This window comes from Ammospiza nelsoni, chromosome 1, assembly GCF_027579445.1.
Source record: "Ammospiza nelsoni isolate bAmmNel1 chromosome 1, bAmmNel1.pri, whole genome shotgun sequence".
NCBI lineage: Eukaryota > Metazoa > Chordata > Aves > Passeriformes > Passerellidae > Ammospiza > Ammospiza nelsoni.
Genome location: NC_080633.1, coordinates 8,835,692 through 8,855,382, shown reverse-complemented (window position 1 = coordinate 8,855,382; position 19,691 = coordinate 8,835,692). Strand labels below are relative to the sequence as shown.

The 19,691-nt window shown below is 39.4% G+C and overlaps 1 protein-coding gene across 2 annotated transcripts in view; it reads right to left on the bottom strand.

Annotated features, from left to right (window-relative positions):
- Positions 1-368: 368 nt before the first annotated feature.
- The window catches only part of RBM33 (RNA binding motif protein 33), a 102,173-nt gene continuing 82,850 nt past the window's right edge, over positions 369-19,691 (bottom strand). The window contains exons 16-19 of one of the 2 annotated variants that reach the window (XM_059469303.1): positions 16,472-16,675; positions 14,911-15,099; positions 3,749-3,837; positions 369-3,573 (exon numbers count right to left, since the gene is read on the bottom strand). In XM_059469303.1, coding sequence (XP_059325286.1) covers positions 3,525-3,573; positions 3,749-3,837; positions 14,911-15,099; positions 16,472-16,675 — 531 coding nt within the window. In that variant the 3' untranslated portion in view covers positions 369-3,524. The remainder of the gene's footprint in view (positions 3,574-3,748; positions 3,838-14,910; positions 15,100-16,471; positions 16,676-19,691) is intronic. The other variant, XM_059469309.1, reaches the window with a different exon arrangement.

The following is a 19,691-nucleotide window of genomic DNA, read 5'->3' as shown; positions in this document are numbered from 1 at the left end:
CCTAAATTTGTACCTGCAAACAGCACAATGGAACAAACCCAGAGAGACCCCGTGCCTTGGTCTGACAGCGTTTCCCCTCAGAAGTTAAAAGGACAGAGCTGTTTTAGGGTTTTTTAATTAAAAAAAAAAAAAAAAAAAAAAAGTAGAACATTCAACTAAAATACCACAGATCATATGGGTACTTCAATATTTTAGTCAAGGCAAAATATGAATAGTTATAAAGTGAATTTTCCAGTGGTACAAGATGGAAATGAAATAATTAAAAAAAAAAAAAAGCTGACTTCATATAACCACCTACTGGAGTTGCCTATTTAAATAATTATAAAATTATGCTAATAAAAACTGAACAAATAATACACAGATCAGGATATATGTATTGACTTACTAGCATCTTTATAAAAATTTGAAGATATACACAAAAACACATCAACATTTATGGAACCATATCCATTTAAATTTAGATAAGACAACACAAAAAACTAACAAATAGCTAAGATGTGGTTGACTGTCAGCACTTTGAGTAGCATTTTAATTTTAAAAGGTCAATATTTACATACTACATTAAATGCCTTCTCTTTTTTTCCCATTTTGCATCGTATTGTGAATTCACTACAAAGAAAGAACAAGATAATGGTTGCAACAGATCTTCCAAGAAAGTTAACTTAAAATGCTCAGATTTAACTCTGTGCTGGAAGAGAACACATCAAGAACACGTCTGTCTAGCTTTACCTCTATTTCCTTTGGGTGTTTTTGGGAGGAGACAACAGATGAATCTAAAGGAGCTGTATCATCCAAACCAATCAATGCCAAGAAATCCACTTTTAAGTTATGATTTGAGAAGTAAGAGAACACAAACATTGCAAAAAATGCCTCACCTAACTGCTACTTTTGCTACTGAGTTTTTTAGGACATTAGAGAGAAATGGTGACAACACAGGGTGTGAGTATGTATGTATGTGTATAATAAAACAAATATAGACATACATACATAAGGTAGGTTTACATGGAGGAAGGTACCCAGGAACAGCTGAATTAATCCCCAGCAATCCACCCATACCCTGTCTATGCACAAGCATAAATCTTCTGCAACTGCTGTTAGAGAGGATGCATCTACTCATTAAACAGGCATTGCTCACGTCACTCCTTCATTTAAATAGATATGAGGCCATTTCATGCCTTTATTCCAAAGCCACACATTTGTCTCAAAAAAAAAAAAATTAAAAACCCAACTGAATAAAAATTTTTAAAACTTAAGTTGGCTGAACCTCAGGCTCTTTGGGATGGATTCAAAACCCAAAGCAGGAGTGTTTCTACAAACTTCTTTGACTTTTGAATCAAACCCATATTCTTAGGCTCCAAGAAACCCTCTAACCCCAATAATGTTTGCTTCTGACAGGACAGCTGATCAACTGCAGATGTTCCTAGTGCTGAACTCAGCTGCTGGCCTGTCTGGAGTTGCATTTATCCCAGATTTCCAGGCACGCACTACTGTAACTCTGAGATGTCTCCTTGTCCTGCTCACTGCAGAGAAGCTGCTCCCTAACAGGGGATGAGCAACTGTTCAATGCCTTGTTTTAAAGATCACCAGGTATTTCTTAGCAATAAAAGTGACATAACCTGAGGGGGCAGTGCAGGGGTCCCAGAGCTAATGGTGTGAGGAGTTAAACAGCCTGGGGCTGAGCACTCTGCAGGCCTTTGGGGCTGGTCCCACTGGGCATTTCCTACCTGCAGCTCTGTCCTGGGCTTGGCTCTACCCTGAAGCACTAACAGCACTTCATGTACAGCAGCTGGGGCTGTCATTAAACATTATGCATGAATTATACAGGTGGCTGTAAACTCTGCCTCCATGAAAAGATTCTCATTCTGCTACTGTGTCTTGTCACTAAGTTTGAAATGGACTTAAAGAATATTTCCTAAGCACCATGTTATTCTAAATTATTTCATTGAACAGAGAGCAGGTCTACCTAGAAGTCTTTTATCAGTACTTATTCCCTCATTATTTTTGGTAACTTTTACTTAATTGAAAATCTAGACCAAAAGTGGAAGAAAGCCAATTAGGTATCTGTGCCATTAAATAATAAAAAAAAAATACTATTTTAAAAAGGTTCTATAAATTTGCTTAGCTCATCCCTTCCAGCTTGGCATGCCTACTTTGGACCCCATTTGCAGATCTTTTATTTCATACCCATAGCGTTCTTCTGCAGTCACTCTGGTAACAAACCTACATTTCTGCAAGTCCCCCCCCCTTCAAAAAGTAGGTGGAGTGCTTAAGAGTATTCCTAAAATAAAGCATGAAGCAAAACATCATGGTCTAAAACTAAGGAAATGTTCATAAAAACTGGAATCCAATATAAAGATGACATTTGAATAAGTTTATTCAGAAGTAACTGAAAAAATTGTTACTTTGGGAACCCCGTCTGGATAGTTCTAACCAAAAGGATATATTATGAATTTTACTTTGAATAAAATATAAGCTCCTTAATGTTTTCATGGCATTTTTGGGAACTGACACGTTCATCAGGAGATCCACAATGTCTTTATAGTCCTTTATGTATCAGGAACACCACATTAAAACAAGTCCCTTCAGTGACGGGTTTCTTATGGTTCAGCATTAATGACAAAACAAATCTCAAAGAAAAAAACCTGATCAAAACAAAACATGAGGCAACCACTAGGCCAGAAGAACTATCAGGAATGCACCACTCTTCCTGCATAACATTTTTGAAGTGACCCACCAAATACTTCTTTTTCCTTGCATCTGACAAAGTTATTTAAAACAACCTAATTACAACTCAAGAGTTCACTACCCCATGACGCTACTGAAGGGTAAATCCTTGTTTTTAAAAACCAAGGGAAAATACAGCAGTGTTATTCCTCCTACACAGGGTTTTATAGAATAAGTGGAGTTGGAAAGAGAAAATGGTAGTCTATGTTGGAATAGAAAAATGCACAGACTTATTTACAAAGATCAAAACTACAATTTTCCAGTGTCACCTCCAAAGCTTCTCAGCAAACTGCTATTCAGCAAAGCAGACCATGTTCAAATCTATGCAAGAATACCTTCTGTGCTCTCAAGTATACAATGCAACTAATTTGTTTAGAAAAATGAGTTTTCATTCAAATACCTTGCACTGAAGATAAGAGCAACCATTATCAAATATTCTTTGCTATTCTTTTGAAAGTTTTTCAAATCGTTCGCTGTAACCGCTCTCTCTCAAGTCACTGTGGTCACACAGTAGGATCCTGAAGAACAATGTCTACATGCATCAAAAGCATTTTGGGAAAAAAAAAAAAACCCTCTATAATTCCATGTGGTTACAACAGAATGTGAAGAAACTGAACACAAATTCCACCTTTGCAGATCCTCTCGAATTCACCTCTCCTGGAGGTCACCTTGGTGCTTTCTGGAGTTCAACAGAGCAGTCACAGACTGAGCTGACAGGGTTCCAACCCGATGGATTTTCCTCTGTGAGTCTGTAGCTCCACAGTACACTGAGGCTGGTGCAGGGCTTCTCTCAGCAGACATCACTCCACAATCAGTGCCACGTTGATGTGGGATAGATCTATCATGTGCCTGTTAAAAGAAAGTTAAATGTGGTGCTCAGACTGATTCGGGCATGGAGCTTCCATGAAGGTCACTAATCAACAGATGCTTGATTGGATTAAAGAAACATTGAGCCAGAGGAGACTGATTTTATCTTCTGAAAGGAAGGAAGGACCCATGGTGGCAGCAGTGCTTAATTATTTACCTGTGGAATTTCTGTTGAAATGCTAAAGCATGTGCTGGCTCCTTGAACTTTGCTATGGCTTTCCGTTGCTGAGGAAGCATCTGTAAACTCTGCAGAGACAAAAGAGCCAGAACATATTTTTAATATTCAAGATCTACTTCACAAAAGCCCCTTATTTTGCATGAAACAGACTGCAATTTTGTAATATCTTACAAATAAAGACTGTACTCTTTATTCAGAAACATATTTCTGTTTTCTTTTTTTTGTGCAATAAAAGAATAGACTGGAAAGAGATTGCAATCAGGGTCCCAGCTGATGGTGTTTGAGTTGGTGGTTTAAAACCTGGAAAACCCAGACTATCTATCACTTGTTAAGCAAAGGTGACAACTCTTCACTTCAATCCATGCAGATGAGACAAACCCCACAGCCAAACTCCCACCAAGTAAGAAGCATTCAACTGGTCAGAGCTCAACTGCCCACACAGCACCTGGAGTCATTTACCAGATGTACATTAAGGGATCAGGGCTCTCCACAGGTTAGGCAGGGCAGAAACAGAAAAAAGTGGTAATTTCTCTCAACTGCACATCCTCATGCTGTTTTTATAAAACAAGTGGCCAGCTTTTGGCAGACACCACCACAAAACCCCACTGAGATGGGTTAGGTCACCACACCCAAGTCCTCCACACAACACACATCTCCCAGACAAGTCCATCTGACACTGCCTCCCAACCATGAGAGCAGCAGTTCACAAAGCTCCAGCTTTGACAAACCCCCTGCACAGTACTGAGCTCTCCAAAGCTCCAGCACACCTCAGGCAGGACTCTGCAGAACTCCTGTCCTGATTCCCTGCTTGCAGCAGGTCAGGCTGACCCCAGAGAGCAGCCCTGTGGCCTTGGTTAAGAGGTGTTATCACACCTATGAAGTTTAAAGCTTATGCTTTGAGTTAGCACTTCAGTTATAATAGAAAAAATTTCAAAAAGACACTTGAGAAATTCAAGAAGATGAAGATTCACACATTAAATAGCTACATATCCAACAGTCAGTGAGAACATCCAGCAATTATTCAGCATCACAGAATACTCAGGATGGAAATATGATCCTGAAATCCTGCTGCCTGTGAACACAGGCCAGAGATTTCAGAGTAATGAGGTTAAAACAGATCTGAAGGCTTCAAACAAAATTTCACAGTACCACAGTGATTCCAACATCTCACAGAAAGTTCTGGATGTTTAATAGCCTATGCTGCAGTACATTAAAGACAGAATTGTTCTGATTCAACTTCCAGTTGTTCTTACAGCTTTGGATGCAGAATAAAGAATTATTAACATTCCACTTTTCTCTGAGTTTCTACATAATGGCAATAGAGTTTTACACTGAGATATACATATACACACAGACACAGAGACAAATGCATATATATGGACACCTTAAAACTGTTCTACATTATGACCTCCTGATGGATAATATAACCATAATTCTTTACTCCTGTATCTTGCCTGGAACTCAGCTGCATCCCCCACACTTGGAAGATTCCAGCCCTCTGATGGTCAGTCTTCAGAATTTTAAACTTTACCTTCAAAAATTCTGTATCACCATCTAGACTGTTAAAAAAGCACCACAGATCTTTGGAGAAAGCAAGGATTTCTTGTGAAACAACATACAACCCCACTCAACACATTTTGAGGGTGACACACTTTGGTATCTCTTAGTGAAAGAATTTTTAATCCCACTAATCTGTTCCCTGTTCATCCAATCTAATGGAGCATTTTAAGCAAGATGTCATATGCCTAGATGAAATTTGCTATTAAAATTGTCTACTTCTACCTTTTTTGAACACATAAGACTCTCTTGGTAAATGTGTATTTAACAAGAGCCATGGCACCTGATAAGTCCAATTTCTTTGTATCTAAGCCTGACAATTCAGCTTTGCCAATTTCTGTAACTTACCTATCTGTGATTTTGAAGCAATTAATTTTGCACCTTCTTCTAACTGACAGGAAACTTTCCTCTCTCCAGCAAAATCACAGATGTCTAGTATTTCCACCAGCCTGTGATTTCAAAGTGAAAGCTGAATAAAAGTTAAAGGATTCAGCAAATCTGATAAGCATCAGAAGGTTAATTTGCATTTTATAGTTTGTGGAAAGCTGCTATGATGAAAAGGTACAGCTAAGTCACTGCAACTTCTCCACTTCTGAGCTGGTAGAAATAGGATTTAGCTTTAAAAAAAAACACTCAGAGGATGATCTTTATTTCTTTTAAAATCAGAATGCTCTTGCTACAGTTAAGCACATTTTACCAACAAGAAGCTCAATTCACCTGCAGGTTTATCTGCAGGAATAAGTGACAGAGATGCTGAAGTTTGTGTTCTCCTCCCTTAGGGATCTCACTTTTTTATGATTTATAGAACTAGATCTTAACACATGTTTTCTTGACACAACTTTTCTTGCTAAAAAGAAACCACCATGAACTAACTAAGTCCTATCACTGAGGACTATGCTTTGAAGACTAAAAATTAAACACAGCCTTAAAGTAAGATTTGGAAAGAACAAACTTTGGGAGTTGCAACAAAAATATCTCTGAATTACAGCTGAAAACAAACAAAAAATCTGTTCTGTTTAAAGAAGTCAACACTTTTAATGAGAGAAAAATCTGTTTGAATCACTGAAAGGATGAATATTTCAGGGAACAGTTCAACAAGAGGAGCCGTACAAGGGCCCAGGGATGCACCCTGCATGTCCTGCTGCCAAACTGATCCTCCCCACAATGTCAGGTCTCACTCAACCACCACAGCAGATTCTCCCAATGCTTTATGCTCCAGACTCCTGTTGTGATCAACTGAAGAAGAGAAGCTGCTTTTTTTTGGTGACTTTTCCCACAAGAACTGAGATATTATTGCATTAATATTCTGGAGAGGCGCAAAAGTAAAATTTGATTTTGCAGTTTATACAAGCATGATGATGAATTATTAACAAGTTTCTCAGTAATTAGCATGTAAAATTTGACTAAAGGAAGACATTCTGGTGTAACACAGACTTATTAACAAAATTAGGCAAAGCATCTAAATATCATTATAGATAACTTATTTATACTTTCTTATGAATTAATAAGCCTTTCAGCTGACTAGTTTGGGTACTGTGTTCTTACACTGCATAACTGCTTTATTTCCAAAGCAAAAAAAAAGCCTCAAAAGCAATCAAAACACTAAATGCATTTTAATACTCAACGGCTTTGGCAACAAGGCATCAGTTCTTGGGTAAATTTACTGAAAAGCATCTTTATGAGATTTAATTTCACTGGTCAATACAACTATGGAAACAAAAAAATCTATCCATGTGACCCTTCATTGAACTGCCCAAACACAACCCATCACCCAGCCTGGGGTAAGGCAGCATCTCAACTGCTGCAGTGACACATGCCTAGATGTAAGACTGAGAATTAAGGACTGCAAAACAAGGGATAGACTAATACTGTACTGCTCCAGTTGGAAACTGTCTGAAAAAAAATAATTTAAATGGGTTTTACACAAATTCTCAGCCTCTGCTACACTCAGACTATGTCAGCAAAAATGATGGATGATCACTTCATGTTTGTTAAGGTACATGAGCTATACACACCTTCCTTGGGCACAGATAAAAAACCCTTCTGGTTCTGTTTTAACAAGAGACAATTACTAAGCCAAGTTTCTCTGAAGATGTGACCATGATCTGAAATGCCACCATCTCTGCTGTGTTTTCAAACAAATCCTCATCTATCACGACTCACGAGTGTGAACTTTATGCATCCAGCTAACAAAGATTTATTTATGTTCTGATTTTGGGACAATACCTTCCTACTCACTTAACTACCTAAGCCCTGACTTTTATGTTTTAAGAGCATTGATGATAAGGCACACAACACATTTACCACAGGTGCAGGGCTTGAGCTGCTGCCATTCCATTCTGAGTAGACAGGCCATGGGCTGGGCACAGAAATTAAGAGTTCCACTTCAGCAGAAACCTGAAGTTAAATTATTGCATTCTCATCCTAATGGATTATTTCTGTCTTGTTGAATTTGGGGTGATCTGCAGTTTGGAGCTGATTCTACATTTGGATGATGTTAACAGCTACAGTCAGAAGAAAACTCTCCTTGTGTACCCTGTGGTATTTTATTATCCCAAAATATTCAAGGCATTATCTCAAAGACTTACTCCATCAGCTTCTGCTTTTGTTGATTCCAAACAAACAAACTAGGAAAATACATCCCAAAGTTAATTCATTTTACAAATCTTAATCATGTTTCATGTTACCTAGCTAGTTTAACACACCTAAACTTATTCATCCTTTTTGAATAATTTGGCAGCTGTTTTGTTGGTTTTTTTTTTCTTTCAGTGATAACACTCAATAGCCCCTCTCCCTTTTTGAAAACACATTATTATTTGAAAACAGAGGCACAAACACCACTGCTGATGACTCAGCTTCAGGCAGTGCTGGGTCCATCCTGGAGTTGGTTGGCATTGGCTCAATCACACACAGGGGAAACTTCAGGCAGCTTCTCACAGAATCCACCCCTGCAGCCCCCCCACCACAAAAACACAGCCATGCAAATCCAACACCCATTTCTCAAAAAGTAATTCAGTGTGTTGTTCTTAGACCTGAGGCAGCACCACACACAACTAATGCCAGCTGCTCTCTCCTTTTCAAAGAACAAACATTCCTACAGCAATCCTTGGTCTATGATCTCCATTGCAATGACAAAACACATGGTTCTATGTTTTCCAAAGCATGATACCTCAATAAGAATTTGATCAGAGTTTGATATTATTCTGTGACCTACAGATTTTGAAAGGCCAGTGGTGGGAGGTAGGGTGGATGCAGCTCTGCCTCTGGAGACCAGCTGGTTCTAGTGAGCATCACTTGATTTACTGGGAGGGCCCTCACCCTTCCTCCACAGGAGACTTCCCTACTGCAACACCAGAACCTCCTATCATGAGCCCCTAAACTGAAATACCACAATCCTCCCAAACGTCACAGCTCTGAGAAAACAACTTCATTCACATCTTCTCTTTAAGCTGACCTAGTCAGATGTTCACCAGAGGATGAAAACCTCTTCTGGGACCCACTCAGGTGGAAAGGATTGACAATACACACAATAACTTCCAAAGGATTTCAAGTGACTGGTTACTTCACAGATTTGGCTGTACAGATCTACTGGGCAGCAGTTCCTGATAGCAGCCTGAGGTCACAGGGATTCTGAGCATGTGTGACCCTGGAGGACAGAGATTACATTGTGACATATTTCTAGCATTAAAAATAAACAGCCAGTTTAGAGTGAGGAAGAGTATTTTACATGGAAGGGATTTAGGAAGCACAGAGCTCATATTGATCTTGACTGACTTCTTTTTCTGCTTAGGAACTGCCATGGAAAGATGCAGATCTTAGGCTGAATAGAAAATTCAAGAAGCCCAGTATTTCATAATCATACTTTTGATTGAGAGTTTGCTTACAAGCAAAACCAATACATAACAATACAATACTATGTTTTAGAACACACTATTTAACTCAAAATCTTAAAAAATAATCAGCAGCTCTGGCTTTTTCTGCAACTGAACTACTACCAGTGACTAAAGCATTAATATCATAAAAGGACCATTTCCTCTGAAGGTATTTCCTTAGGCCTGAAGATCTACACTGCCCTCAAATTTCTCCTCTATCCAAGGTCTGTAATTAAATTTGCACTTACTTGTACAATACTGAAATAGTCAATATGATCAGAGCAGCACATTAATGTCTAGTAAAGCTTCACTGCAAAACCAAGGGCCCTGAGACAAACAGCAGGACATCCTCCAGTGCAAAGCAGAGACTGCAGAAAGCAGGACACCAGAACTCAGAGGTTACACAGAGAGCAAGAAGTGAAAAGGGAGATAAGAGAGCACTGAGAGATGGAAACCAAGCAGGTAGGAATGAGACTGGAGCAGGCACTTGTTTCAACCATAGGAGACACATGGAAATGAAGGTTTCCTCTTTAACTTAATTTCTCTCACTGAAGTAAATGTACTGCCCAGCAGGCCACACTTCCAGTTCACCAGTGGGTTTGGGATTAGGGATGCCAGTTCATATAAAATATTAAAAACCAGGTCTGTGCAAAAAGAAATCAAACTTCCCCAACCAACACCATCTCCAGTGTGTGATCCAAGCTGTTCTGCAACAAGTCAAACAGCAGCACAGCAGGCACTTTCTGAACAGAACAACCAGATTCTATTTTTTCTTCTCTCCCATCAGTAAATGCAGACATGTTTTTATTGTCCTCACAGTCTCCTGATACCTGAAGCATCTTTCCTGGCAGTGACACTTCCCAGCCACCACCAGCAGGCACAGAGGCTGGGACAGAATGTATTTATTTCACCCTCAGCTGTTGCAATTGATCTCTTCCACCTTCTGTTCCTCCCTCCTTTCTGCTTTTCTGACACCTTTGACTTCCCATTATTTGCCCTTAGAAGTACTCAGCTTTCTTTTTCCATATGCAAAGTGTCATGAAGGGAAAGGCTGTTCTGTGGATGACTGATTGATGATTTATGATCATGGTTTACATTTTTGTTTGGTGTTTTTGGGGAGGGGTTAGTTCTGGGGTGGTTATGGAATGATGATGATGGTTGGTTATTGGTTTTGATACTAGGACATAGAGAGGAAGGTTAATTGAAAATGTATTGATGATAAGTGAGTTGGATAATGTAGGGATATATGGTTTAATTGTTTAATAAAAAAATTAAAATGTCAAGATGAAAAGAAAATGGTATGTGTAAAATAGGATTTAAAGGGCTGGCTGGGGCTGCCTTTACAGCAGCTCAGCACTAGGTAGCACTGTCACTCCAGGAAAGCCAAGCCAGGCACATCTGCACTGGAATTGCTTTTCCTTTCCCAGACCAGAAATGACAGTGTTAGCAGAGCAAAATCCTCATTTGTACAACTACTCACAGTACACCTACAATCCCAACACTCTCCTCACCTCTGATATACAACAGTGTGCTTTCCCATTTCCTCTTTTTTTAAGCATCAGAAATTATAATCTTAAATCGTCACATATACTGAGATTTTGTACTGATGCTTTATGTTTGCATCTATATGATGTAAGAAAACACAATCTTTAATCAAAGATTATGATGATGATGATGGAACACCTCCATAAAATAATTCCCTCAGTACTCAAATTCTCGGGAGATCTAGAAAACAGTCTACTCTATCTGCCACCATCCCAAAAAACCTCAATTCATCTGAGGGTGGCAATGACTAGCTGAACACAACTCTCTTTAGACAATATAAACATTAAACCTGAATTCAAGAGCACAAAAAAAAATACAAGTGCTGTTTCTCATGACCTTTGCAACTTATTAGTAATCTACTTTATCAAGTGGTTCTGGATGGATGTGCATTGAATGTCACTGCTCCACCACCATTCTCAGGAGGCTTTAGTTTGGTGATGTGCACAGAAATCTCCCGAACTTTCCAACACTACATAATTTTATTTATAACATGTAATTATTTTAGAATCAGCAGTGAGATTTTACTGGAGGTACATTATTTGCTTCTGAAAGCCCATCCTCTCCAGAAAGAGTGTAACAGCAGAGTGTATGCTGGAAGGAAGCACTTCTGCTAATTTCATCATGTTTGAGTTGTAAAAGGCAGTTGTAACAAAGGGGATGTTCCTGGAGCCCCATATAAGATTTTCTTATATTCAATATAAGATTTTCTTATATTCAATGTCTTAAGAATCTTAATGGTATTTTTTTTCCTATGTTAATAACAGAGCACATCTAGTGAAGCAGGGATGAGAATGGAAGAGTTTTCAGTGATTAGGCAACAGAAGGTATTTCAAAGGTTGTACATGGGAAAAGGTAATTTTCTCCATTTCTAGGGTATGGGAAGGGAAAAATGTCAAATTTCCAACTTCAACTCTAAGTTTCCCCCATCCTGTCTTTTGCATGTCCAGTTATTCCCAAACTGTGACTCACAGACAGCTCAATGAAAGCTGTCCCAGCTGACAAAGCTGGGAGCATTGAACATCATAAACTGAGGGAAGTTTTTAACTTCCCATCCCAAGGTTCTTGTACCTTGAGAGTGATACTGACAAGAAAAAGCTAAAATAAAACCCCAAGGCCTTTTGGACCCAGAAAAGCAAAGTAATCTCTTCCTCCCTGCTAACTCCATTGATAGATTATAGACTTTTTCCACAACTTCAAACTCTTATGTCAGCAAAGATTCACTTTCTGAGGGAAGATACACAGGATGATCACACTGTAACAAATTCATGATATTTGGAACCAAGAGCTGGTGTGGGATCAGTTGCTTCACAGATGCCCCAGCATGGAAGGTGAAGATGAAGCAGAGCTCCTCTACCAGCAGGGACATGTGCTCATGGTCTGTTCCTCTTGTGAAAGAGCAAGGAGCTCCTTGGATTTCTGCCTCCTCTCTGGGAGCTCTGTCTCAGCCACTCCGACCTTCAAATCTAGACTGCAGCAGAAATTGATACACAGATTTTCTGAGCTGTGTCTGCATGCTGCTTTAAAGCAAGGAGCTTGTTTAACATCAGAGGGGCTTGTTTAACTATGTCCCACACTTGGGGAATCCTTACCTTTAATCAGGCATTTGGGGGGTGGATATGTGTCATTTCAAGACACTATCCAGGCATGAAGAGAACTCCCAAAGTTTTGATTCAGATTTAAATTCCCTTTACAACCGCAAAAAATAACTGTGAGTTCAACACACTTATTTCCCCTGAAGACAAATCAAATGAAAATCTTGATTTCAGAAGGACTCAGCTCCTTAAGGAAAATTTTGGTGAATATAGTCAACAGCTGAAGACAGGATATTCTACATCTTAAAGACTGAGTCAGATAGAACTGACTCTCCTTTCCTTTCCCTTACTATTTCTTCAGCTCCATCAGCTGAAGAAACCAGCTAAAAACCTGGGCATCTTGGCCTAATTTCAAAAAAAGCAGCTAGAATTTCACACCTTGCTATTTTCTCACAACTGCCATCTCCCCACATCCCTCCTATTTCAGTCCATCAAGCTGCAACACTTCATCTTAGAGGACCAGAGCTGTGCATATCCAAGATCTGTTTGTGTGGTCCATGCCTCCCACACACACTGTCCTCACACAGAAACCCCAAAACCTGCATGGAAAGAGCTCTTCCAGCCACTGCTGGGCTCTCCTTCAGCAGCTCCCTTCAGCACTCCTCCCTGCAATGTCCCTTACATGAAACACATATTAGAGGAAGAATGAGGAAATAATTGAGTCTCCCTTTGCTATCAGAGCCTCCTGACCCTCCCAGCTGCAGAGGATTTTGTGCAGCACTGAGCACAAACAGGAGTTAAAACATTAATTTACAGCCAGGAGAAAATCCACTTTTGTACTTCAGGATATTGACCTCTCTGAAAATCTAGCACCACCTCTATAAAACTAATTGCTGTGGACAGTAACAATGCAGATTTTCAAACATTCTTGTTTTCCATTCTTGTCCTTCAAGTCAAATTGTTACTGCATTCTCCTCATTTGGTGCATTAACACTTCTGTGGTGCCACTTCTCAGGGTACCATTACAAAACAAAATCAAAAAGCTAAGTATTACAGATGGTGGAACCAGTCTCATATTCTTCCTACAAAAGCATCCATTTTTTCCCGCATATCTCACCATTTGTACTTGTGAAACATCATTTAGTCTCAAACAAGCCAGGGAATTTCCAGCCTTCTACAAGTCAGACTTGAAATTCAAGTGCAGAATTAGCACAAAAGCTAAATTCAAACATCTTGTTGAAGCACTACTTCTAGATTTCTTGTAAGGAAAATGGATGATGATTCAGAAAGCATAATTTCCAAAGGTACAGTTGACGCTGCTGCAAGAATACAAGTTCTGGAGGGCATAGATATGCATCAAATCCCACTAGAAAATTAGTCACTGTTTTTTCTCCTGTAAGTACATCCTTCTAAATTGGTCTGTGACATTGAATTGAGAGACCAGGGCTTGGAGTCTGCTATGAAACAGCAAGTACTGAATAAATTTTTTAGCACATTCTCAATAACTTCTCTCAATTGTGAGATTTCATTGCAGGGTTTCTATTAATCTCCTTCTAATATTCTCATGCAAGATTTAGCAAGTAAACACTGAATAAATGTGCTTTGGAACTGTATGAATAATTTCCTAGAGTACTACAGAACACAAAGGCACAAAGTATTTTGTGAGGCTAGTTTTGCTTTCCCAAACAAATTAAACCTCTCTGAATTGATGACGTAAATAATTCAGCATTATTCCATTTACTAAATCAGGAACAAGTGAGGCAGAATGTTCATTTTTAGGAGAGCAGTCTGTTTTGCAACAGAGAGATGATCCTAGTAATAAAGAATTCTCACAGAACACCTCCAATTCATGCATTGCATTTGTCTGAAAATGTTGTTCCTGTCAAAAGGAAAAAAATTTCTCACCTGTATTTTTCATTATTCATTGAATGATATTTTTAAATGCAGTAACAATAAGTCAGAGAGGGCCTCCTAAGCCTTTCACTGCTTTGAAAACCTCCTGCTTTCCTCAAGTCATTTAACTGACACATCAGTTCCAGAAGGCAGTTTGTGAACAGAAGCTGCACAGCAGATACAAGTGTGTGCATGTCATAACCTTGCCCACAGGCCCCTAACGAAGAGAACCTTCTAAAAAATTAAGGATCAATAAAATCCTCCAAAGAAGACCGAAAAAGTAGAGGATGCTACACAGTATAAAGTGTCCTCTGGGTCATCAGGTGCTTGTACCCCAGGACTGCAGTGACAGGAAAAGGTAAATGTCAAAAAGGAGAGTAGGTGCAAGTCAACAATAAACAAGGACAGCACCCAAAATACATCTGCTCTGATATGACCATCTGGCTTCAACAACCTCACAGAATGGACAGGCTTGTATTGGCTATGAAAATAACAGAGGAACTCCAAAATGAAGGAGAATTTTGCAGCAGGAATGTGATGGTTAGCAAAATCCAACTGTGCCTCCTGTGCTGCAATATCATCACGTGCTTGTCTTTGCTACCAGGTGTAGCTTGTGTGGGTGGGGGTGCCTTCAAACATAAATTACCAATAAGCACGCATTGTACTTAGTGTCAGGGAATTAATTGAGCTTTCTGGAATGAAAGCCTTTTGGCACAAAAATGCTAAACCAAGGTTGACCTACCTGAATGGGTCCCACTGACATCAGCAGGTTTTTCAGTTGGACATCAGTAGTTGATGAAGAAAGCCCTTCAACTGACACAATACAGGGCTGAGGTTTGCACTCCACCACTCGCAGGTTCTGTTTATTTGGCATCAGGCGTCCTCGGCCCATCTGGCCTGCTACTCCTCTGCCTCTGCCGTGCATAATGACCTGCCAACAACAAAAGTAACAGTATTTTGATTTACTTACCCACTGACTCTGTGTGCTGCACTTGACAGAGGATATAAAAGTTGGCTATTTGCTTGAAAACTTGATTAAAGTCTTGATTTAAAACAGCTTGTTGCTGTTTGCCAATTTGAAAGGCCACTTACTGACATATTCCTCCACTGCTTATGCAAACCTCTTTTAGCAGGATAACAGGTTATATATACTGCATTCATCCTAGAAGCCTCAGCTCTAGCACAGTTTGATCAAGCACGCAGTGGAGGATCTCAGACAAAAATATATAACCTAGTTTTCAACACTGATCACATCAGCAGCATGTGTTCAGCTTCCATATTTTGAGTATGGATTAAAAAACCCAACAGGTGATCCCTCTCCTTCTTCTATTCTTAACCCATAGTTAAATTTAATGTACTCACAAGATCAGCAAAGTGCTTCAAGCACCTTCAATCTCTACTGCTACCAACTCTTGGTTTTATTCACATAAGGCTAAATAACTTTAAAATAACTTTTTTCAAAGTTCCTCTCCCCTGTACTCTGGAGCAGAAAACACATGGATTTAATTCTTGCAAACTAAATGTTGAACAGTGAGAAAGTGGAAAAATAACAATGAAACAGAGTAACAAACATTAAACAGAGTTAACACTGAGTCAACATTCAACAGAGTTTCTTGATTCCTACTTGGAAAGGCTATGATGAGTAATAACTTTTCAAAGACTTCAACATCTGCAACAAAACTTTATCCTTACATGAAACAGGAAGATTATGGCCAACAGCTGAAAACCAAGAACTAACTTAAAAGCCAAAATACCAGCTACCTTCAAGGAGTGTGCCAGCTTGCAAATGCAGAGAAGGAACACACTGCTGCCACCCTGACCCTTTCCTGCCTCCTACCAGTGTAAGATCAGGGCAAAAATCAAGTTACAAGATCACCAACTGTTTTGAGTGATACCAGCTTTGGGGATCCAACAAAGAGCATCCTGAAACAGCTACTGTGTGCTCCTACATAAGCAGGAAACTGCCAAAATGAAATCTTAAGCACAACTTCAAAAACCCGCTTGGTTTTAAAGCTAAAAAGCACACTGGTTACCATCTCCTCCAGTAGCTGTCTCGGGATACATGCACTTCCCCAGGGAGTGCTGAGCTGGCCAGAACATCAGCAGATGAAGCACTCTGCAGGCACTGCCAGCCTGTGCTGGGTACAAACAAATCTCTCTAGATTAAAAGCTTTATATGCAATTATGCATCTCCTGGGTCATGCAGCCCTGCATTAGCAGTTGACAAACAGAATGCCGGTTATTAATAGAGCAACACAGCTAGACAGTGAAACTTCTAGCTCCAATATGCGTCTGAAAATCACCTTTTTAGCTTGATGGATTCCCTGGATGTTTTTGACTCCTTGAGGAGCTGGTGAATGGATCTGTGCCTGCTGCTGCTGTTGGTGCTGCTGCATTCCCTTTGTCAATGTGACCTTCCGCACTGGCGGCTGTTTCGGCTCCGGGGGCGGCTGAGGCCGCTGGGGTTGGCCCTCGGGGTGAAAAAAGCCAGCATCCTCTCCCCCCTGCTGAAATCAACAACACAACAGCGGCTCAGGGTCCAGGCACTGCACACCCTTGCCCTGAGCAGGCTCCTGCCACATTCAGCTCGTTCAGAGAGTGTCCAGGGCTCTGCCTGCTAAAGCAAACTGGTGGCTGTGGTGTGCAAAGGTTCAGCCTGGAAATTGCACTTCAGCCTAAAATAAATCTGTGCTAGCTGAAGATCAGTTTGCTTTTTTCAGGTTTTATTATAATTACAATGCTCAACCACGTCTTTTCATGCTTTCACTTCTCTTTCCAAATAATTTTTCCTTCCAGGTTACATGTGAACTATGGTGTGTGTTAAATTTTTATTTCTTTTTTTTTTTTTAATATAATTAGAGATATGCACACTGCAGAAGGAGGAGCAAACAACTATGGAGGCTAGAAGAATCAGGAAAATGCTCTGCTCATCTTTAAGCCTCCAACCCCTCTTTAGTTAAAAAATTGGTACTTATTTTGAAGTGCATACTCCTTCTTCAACTTCTATACCAGCAGCTTTTTAGGCAGTCCTTTTCCTTGGACACTGTCTGTACTTGAACAGTTCCTCAAGGTGTTTTTTTGTTTGCCTTACAAAGCTCTTATATTTGTAACCATAAACCAGTCTCAGGTTTGATAGTTCAGTAGTTCAGAATTTACACCTCAAAATCAAGGCCTGTGCATGACAAAAGTATATGCAGGCTACAACTTCTCAAGAACTCAAATCCCAGACAAATGAGCTTCAAACCTCCTTGCACTACAACTCAAAAGCACAATCTGTCACAGGGAAAATCCTAAAGCTCATCATGGCATTTGTCCACAGTGTCCAAAGCAAGAAAGCAACAGAAATGTGCATCTGTCTTTTCCACCTCTAATCACAAACAGGTTTTTTTCTCTGCTGAACTGAATGGCACCAAGTCTTCATGGAACGTTTGGTATATAAAACTTTAAGAGCAGCAATTAGTGAGAAATTACAAACCTTTCCCCTCAATTTCTCTTCAATTTGTATTCAAAAATACAATAGCAAGAGCACTCCTGAAAAACCCAAACATATGCACAAAACCTTACCAGCACTAAATCCTTGTTTTAATATTAGTTCTGATATCAACACCACCATAAGCTCTATGCCTTGATCAGATAATTTCTTTTATTCAACCCTACAGCAGCTGGAAGATGATGAAACTAAAAGGAACAAAAAAAATTCTAGGAGGAATTTAAATGCAATAACTGGGAGTTAAAATCTAATCTCTGCTAAATGCCTGCTGTGAGAACCGTAAATATTTGCAACCATTTCTTTCCGAACCAAAAAATGATCCCAGCACATCGGAAGAGCATCTGAGAGCAAAGCCCTCAGGTACAAAACACATCCAACATGCTCATTACAGAAACTTCAAAAGCAAACAATCATTTCACATAAAAGCCTAGGATGGCCAACAACCACCCAATATTTAACTACCAAGCTCAATTATCACCAAATAAAACTGTATAAACTGAACAGAGTCAAAGGCATTAGCACACCACATTGGTTTGCACTGATGAAAAATCTGAGGGGTTTGTTCCCTGCTGGGGTCTCAAATGCCACCACTGGTCTTTGCTGCTACCAAGATGCTTCTGTGAGCCTGAAAAGGTGGAAAGCTCTGGACTTTTTAATGACTTGCTCCATTTCAGAAGAAAACCTTCAGAAAACAATAAAGAAAAGGGATGGAATGAGTTTTGCTTGTTCCTGCAAAAAGAATTAAAGGAAAGGCAACTGGATCAAGTAATCCTTTTTTTTACATTACTGCTCTGAACATTTACTGGTTTTGAGATGACTTGAAGAGAGGAAGCAGAGACAAAACTACAGCACTACTACTCCAGAGAGGTCTGTGAGTCAGACAAGGTGCCCCAGGTCTAACAGAGCTGAGCAAGTCAGCAAAACATTAATTCCTGTTCCAGGTAGTCTGGCTTCAATTGAAGATAAAAACCTGGTGGTTTCCTTAAGAAATAAAAACCAAACATGACTGCTAAGTGACATGTGGCAACAAGCAAAGTGACCCAGAAGAAGCATTTCAGCAGTAATTCCTTTTTCAGTGGTTAAAGGCACAACAGTGCAAGGACAAACACTATCCAAGCTAAAATGAACAACCATGTAGTGGTGAATTACTCTCACCACCACCATCATTCTTTAAACTTCCATGCAAGACAACAACAAGTGGCTTTTCCAGGTACAACAATGAAGAAACCAAGTCAAGCAAAACACCTGAAAAAAAGCTTTTTAACTTCTGGACTTAAATTCACAGCAAATTACAGACAAGCAGGTAAGTCCACTAAAGCTCTAGTAGCTACCCCAAATCATCTAAACCACAGAAAATAAATAGCTAAGATCTAATTGCTAACATCTCTCCTACTTAAAATGTCTCAAGTCTAGCTCATCTTAAATCAATTATTGCTCTTCCTAAAGACAATTTCTGTATTGTTATTTTTAATCAGCTTACACCACTGCCTTCCCCAGATTTAAATATGCAGCAACAGAGGGATGTATTAAAGCTTTGAGCCTTCTCATGTCAAAATACATTTTCTTTCCTATTATTTCTTTCCTAGTATTTCACAATTTACAGGGCTGCACTAAATTTTTCAGAGATGCATCTATTCATCATCATGGCCTGTCTCACATAATTTGATGTACAAAACGCTGAGCCCAGGTAGAACACCTTATTCAACCACAGAGACCTGGGACAGACTGATACAAGCCCTGATTTTATACTTCAAATTTCCTCTAAACTCCTGAGCAGAAAATGAATTTTCATTCGTCTGCAAATCAATCACAGAAGAATGCTTTCCTCTTATTGTTTACTACCTAATTTCTAGATTATAAATTTTGAAGTTTTACAAAGGTTCTGCCTTCCTAAGATCTTGCCAGGAAAAGAGTTCTCTTAAAAGAAACTTCTCTATTATTCAATTAAAGCTGGAGTAATGAAAATGCCTTTTTTTTAAGTTGCAGGAGTTCTGTTCAGGGGAAAGTATAAAAAGTGTCTTTCAAATTTCAAG